Genomic DNA, 5,194 nt, shown 5'->3' with positions numbered 1-5,194 from the left:
GGTGGGGGGGGCGGAGCTCACTTTTCTGTTTGGTGGAAATACATTTGTGGCCTAGGAGAGTTTACCCTGGATTTGTGAATATTGGAACTTATGAACAAGGAGCTTTGGGAACCTAACCTGTTCATATGTAAAAGAGTTTATAAGGTTCTAAAAATGGGTTGTATATCCCTACTGTCAATGCCCTTCAGAATACCAGGTTAGAAATTCTCAGATGGTAGAGACTTGTGGGCTATGTTTATCATATTCTCAGTGTAATATACAGGGTTGTTCAATTTAACTAATTGCCCCAGACTGCTGTGCATTAAGTTCTTCCATTTTTTCAATATTGTGATGGTGATTGCTGCTCTCACTGTGCCTATATCAACAGTGTTTCCTTCTCCTGCCTCGTGATTCATTGTTTCTAACCTGCTGGGGGCTGGATAAGTGGATAACTACAGAAATTACGGTATAGCTAAAATAATAGCCAAATATTCTAAGTGAGAACTTGAGAGAATTTTCTGTAAGTGCACTTTTGCACGTAGGCTGACTATGTGGTAATTATTTGCCTAAAACTCCCACCTTTCTTTTTTTCTTTTAGGATCTTAGTTTGTCTTAGTTTGTCTGACAGTTGAGACTTAAATGATAGTTAAATTACATCAACATAAGTAATCAAAAGATATGAACATAAGTGAATTTATTTCTTCCCATCATAATATGTCCTGGAACTCAACTTAGAATGCCCTAATCAGGGGTCCCCAACTCCCGGGCCACAGACCAGTACCGGTCCACCGCCTGCTGGGAACCGGGCCGCAGAGCAGGCGGTGAGCAGCGGGTGAGCAAGTGAAGCTTCATCTGCCACTCCCTGTCCCTCCCCGTCCCTCCCCATCGCTTGCATTACCGCCTGAACCATCCCCCATTGCCCCCACCCTGTCTGTGGAAAAACTATCTTCCACAAAACTGGTCTCTGGTGCCAAAAAGGTTGGGGACAGCTGGCCTTAATGAAAAGGAGAAACAAAGATTCACAAGGAATGTGAGAAAAAAATAATACAAGTTTGTAGAAAAAAAATCAAGAAATAAATATAAGAAAGTAGGATTATATGTAACGGATCCTGCACAGGATCTTCAGGGACAGATTATATCCTATTAATCTTTGTATCCCCAATACTTGGCCTACTAAAAATGCAATAAATGTGTAAAGAGATCAGAAAAAGGAGAGGAAAGAAGAAAATCATGTCTTCATATTGGGAGAGGGACATCTAATAGGGAATGCCACTGAAAGAGGAAAGGTATTCTACAAAGGTCACATGTGATTTAAAAACTAGAGGGGAAAAAAAAACTGCTGAGGAAGATGGGAAGCCAGGTACAACAGAGAAGGAACTGGATTAGCATTTTTTGAGATAAAAATAGGTGTTCAGTTGTCCAAGGCTCCCACAACTTCTGTTACAGAGAATGTGAATCCTAAATTTGGGGTAACAAATAGTGGCACGTGTGTCAGAATTTGACATTCAGCAAAAATGTCCCTCCTGCACCTGTGGCAGGGCTTACTTTCAATTATAGCACTTTTTCCCATTGAACACAAACTGGGCAACAGCATTTACCTTCACATTGCCCATCAAAACAATTAAGATTGACGCTACCATATTTGGCACTCCTGGAACAAAGTATCACTTTTAATGACTGGCAAAAGATTGGAGAAATGTCCTGAAGAAAAGGACCATCGTTTCCTGATGTTGAAAAGAATGAACCAATTCAGCTTAACTTTGCGATTCAAAGCAGTGGTCCTCAAATTTTCTCGTGCATCAGAAACACCAGGAAAGCTTGCTATTGGGTCACATCTCCAGAGTTCAGTAGGTCTGTGGTGGGACCTGAGAACTTGCATTTCAAACACTTTGAGATTTGCCATTCTAAATGTCACTGGAACAAATTCTAAATATGTAAAACTGAAAATCCTTTAACAAGCAAAATAGTACATAATAATTAGCATAGCTTTATGAAGAAAAATGTAAATTAATCAAGTATAGTACGTAGTGAATAGAGCAAAGACTTTGGAGCTAAACAGACTTTGGTTTGAGCTCTGGTTCTGCCATTTACAAGTTCATGATTTTTACTAAGATTACTTGAACTCTACATAAGCCTTAGTTTCCTCTGGTAAAATGAGGATAAGAAAAATATCCAATAGAGTTATTGTGAGGACTAAATGCGGGGGGGAATACATCTAAAGTGACTAGCACAGTGCCTGGTACATGGTAAGCATTCATTCAATCCTGCATCCTTTTCCTCATTTTCTTCACTGATAGCAGTCGTGGGACTTAAAGCAGTAGAGTGAAATAACATATCTTCATAAAGGTTGTAGGATCTGTCATGCAAAAGATTCTTACAAGCATGCTAGAAAATACCCCGGGGAATTAGCGGACAGGTGGAAAGAGCTTAGGTGATAAAAGACTGTGGGGAAGATGGGTTAAAACACAGAGTCCCCGTCCTCCTTCTTTAGGAGTCTCCCCTAAAGAGACGGGGCTCAACTTCAGTCCATATACCTGTGATTAAAATGGGCTTCTTATACCCCAAAGCAGCGGTCCCCAACCTTTTTGGCACCAGGGACCAGTATCGTGGAAAACAATTTTTCCACGGATGAGGCAGGGGGTCAGGGGGATGGTTCAGGCGGTAATGCGAGTGATGGGGAGCGTCAGGTACCAGTCCATGGCCCGGGGGTTGGGGACCCCTGCCCAAGAGGATACATTCCAAGGACAGAAAGCCAATTGGCTCGTTATTCCCTTACCCTTATAATAGCAGCCCTTAATACAGGGCTTTTCTCTGAGCCATTTTTCAAAGGACTTTCAGGCAGCATTGGAACCTGTAATCGTGTAATCTTCTCGATGAAGCAGAGTGTGGTCTTTTGCTTATGCGGGGGCTTAGGTTTTTGCGGAAAAGCTGAAAATGCTGTAGAAAAGTGCTTGCCCATTTTGTGTAGATGGATGATATATTGTTGAAAATCCTAAAACTCAGAAAGTACAAACTATTACAAAAAACAATTGTGGACTGTATATTTGATGATACTAATGAATTATTTTTAATGATTTTAGGTATAATAATGGTATTGTGTTTATGTTATACATTTAGAGATACATGTTGAATACCTACTGATAAAATGATATGTCTGAAATTCATTTCAAAATAATCTCAGAAGGCACTTCCCTGGCTGTCCAGTGGTTAAGACTCCACACTTCCACTGCAGGGGGCAGTGGAACTGATCCCTGGTCGGGGAATTAAGATCTCACATGCTGCGCAGCGCAGTGGAACTGATCCGCTGCGCAGCCCAGCCAAAAAAAAAAAAAAACCTTAATCTCGGGAGAGTGGAGGTTGGTGCCAGTATAGATAAGCAAGATTAGCCCTGAACTGACAAATGTTGACGCTGGCTGATGAGTATATGATGGTCCATTATACTACTTTCTCTTACTTTGTATTTCTTTGAAATTATCTACCTAAAATGTTAAAAAATTCAAGTAGTTTTATTAATGGGATATTGCTTTCTAGGACAGGATTGTGTTATAATATCTGTACAGTGTAATTTTCTCTAAAGATTCTGAAAATTTACATTTAACAAAATTATTGGCTTTTAAACCTAAGAATTGGCTTAATGCATCTTTCACATGCAGGAACTAGTATATTTTAGCTTCTGGATATCGTAATGTAAAAGTATTGTTTGGGTTGCTTATTAGTGTAGTGTATAAAATGGAAAGGAAAAATTAATCAGAATTATGGAAATAAGAACAAAGATAAATTCCAAAAACAAAAGTACAAATCCAACTACTGAAATCCTATTTGTAATTCATTTGGTGCATTAAAGCACCAAGTATCATTAATTCACGGCAGCAACTAAAGGGAAGCTTCACATTATTCTAGGACTACAACACACTTTATGTTTGGCATAATCATTCACTAATTAGACATCGCTCCAGAAATACAACCTTGCAACATCCCATTCGGAATTCGACGCTTTTGAACAATTTCATTTCTAACAAACACAGAATGACTGTGGCATACTCAGGATTCCAAGATGGCAAAACGACTTGGGTAATGCAGTCCCAGGGCTTGCTTACCAGTTAACATGCTGGGACAGGCCAGAGATTCAACGATTTCACTAGCGTAGACAAACCACGCTGAGTTCTTGCTTTGGGTGTTACAGCTTCTCTTCTGAACATCAACAGGATGAGCCAACCCTTGGCAAATATCATAAGGACGATAAAGTTTGCCTTTTAGCTTCCCTTTACTCCATTTTGCCCTTTCCTTTCCCAGGATTTAAGTCAGTGGGAAAAGTTCTCAATTCTTATTGAGATACTGTGTTTATCAGAGAAATATTTCCTCTTCTTTTGCCCAGGATTATAATTCCCTACGGACAGGGAGCTTGAATGCCTATTTCCTTTAGGATTTAATATTAAGGGGGAAAACACCCCAAAAAAAAAAAAAAAAAAAAAACAGCCAAACCCAGGGTTCCTCTTCGGAGGAAGGGTGAGCGGGGTCAGTCCGGCCAGGCGCTGCCTTGGGTCTCCGGAGGTCACCCCGCAGCTCTGGAACCCCGTCCCCGCACCGCACCGCCCGGCCCAGGCCCGCCGCACTCCTGCCTCCGCCTCACGTGGGAGCGGGCCCAGCGCCTTCTATCCTGGTCCACCCCCTTCGCCCCGAGGCGACTGCAGGTCCGCCCGGGCCCGAGGTCGCAGGGCTGGCGGGGAGGCTGCCTCCCCGGGCCCCGCCTCCGGCCTGGGCGCGCCGGGCTCCGCCTGCAGGGGGCGCTGCGGCTCGCACAGTGAGCGCCTGCCGAGAGCGACCCGCGGGGAGGGCCGGGCGGGGTTCCGGCGCCCGCAGCGGCCGAGCTAGGCTCCGGGGCGGAGCGCGAGCACTCCAGCCACGGTCCCGGGTGACTCCGTCGGTGACGCCAGGCGCGTTCCTGCCTCTTCCTCTCGCCGCTCCGGCTCCGCCTTCCCTTCCCTCCGCCCAACTACCCGAAGCGGAGCCGCGGCCGCCGCCCGCAGTGCCGTCATGTCGGCCTCAGCCGGGTCACCTCATCCGGCAGCCAGCTCCCGGATCCCGCCCAAGCTTGGCGGAGCCGCCGCCTCAGGAGCCGCCGCGCCCGCGGGCCCGGGCCCGGGGCCTCACCAGCAGAACGGTGAGGAGGGCGGCCGGGGCGGAGCGCGGGGCCTAGTGCTGGCGGGGCAGCCCG

At 45.1% G+C, this 5,194-nt stretch overlaps 1 protein-coding gene across 1 annotated transcript in view; it reads left to right on the top strand.

Moving 5' to 3' along the window:
- Nucleotides 1-4,961: 4,961 nt before the first annotated feature.
- LOC103074859 (protein transport protein Sec24B) overlaps nucleotides 4,962-5,194 on the top strand; it is a gene marked incomplete at its 3' end in the record, with an annotated part of 80,739 nt that continues 80,506 nt past the window's right edge. The window contains exon 1 of the mRNA XM_007452166.1: nucleotides 4,962-5,140. Within this exon, the coding sequence (XP_007452228.1) occupies nucleotides 5,014-5,140 (127 nt within the window). The remainder of the gene's footprint in view (nucleotides 5,141-5,194) is intronic.

The sequence above is a fragment of the Lipotes vexillifer genome, unplaced genomic scaffold (assembly GCF_000442215.2).
Source record: "Lipotes vexillifer unplaced genomic scaffold, Lipotes_vexillifer_v1.1 scaffold22, whole genome shotgun sequence".
Lineage (NCBI taxonomy): Eukaryota > Metazoa > Chordata > Mammalia > Artiodactyla > Lipotidae > Lipotes > Lipotes vexillifer.
Note: the sequence above shows the minus strand (reverse complement) of the source record. Positions and strands in the feature narration are given on the sequence as shown.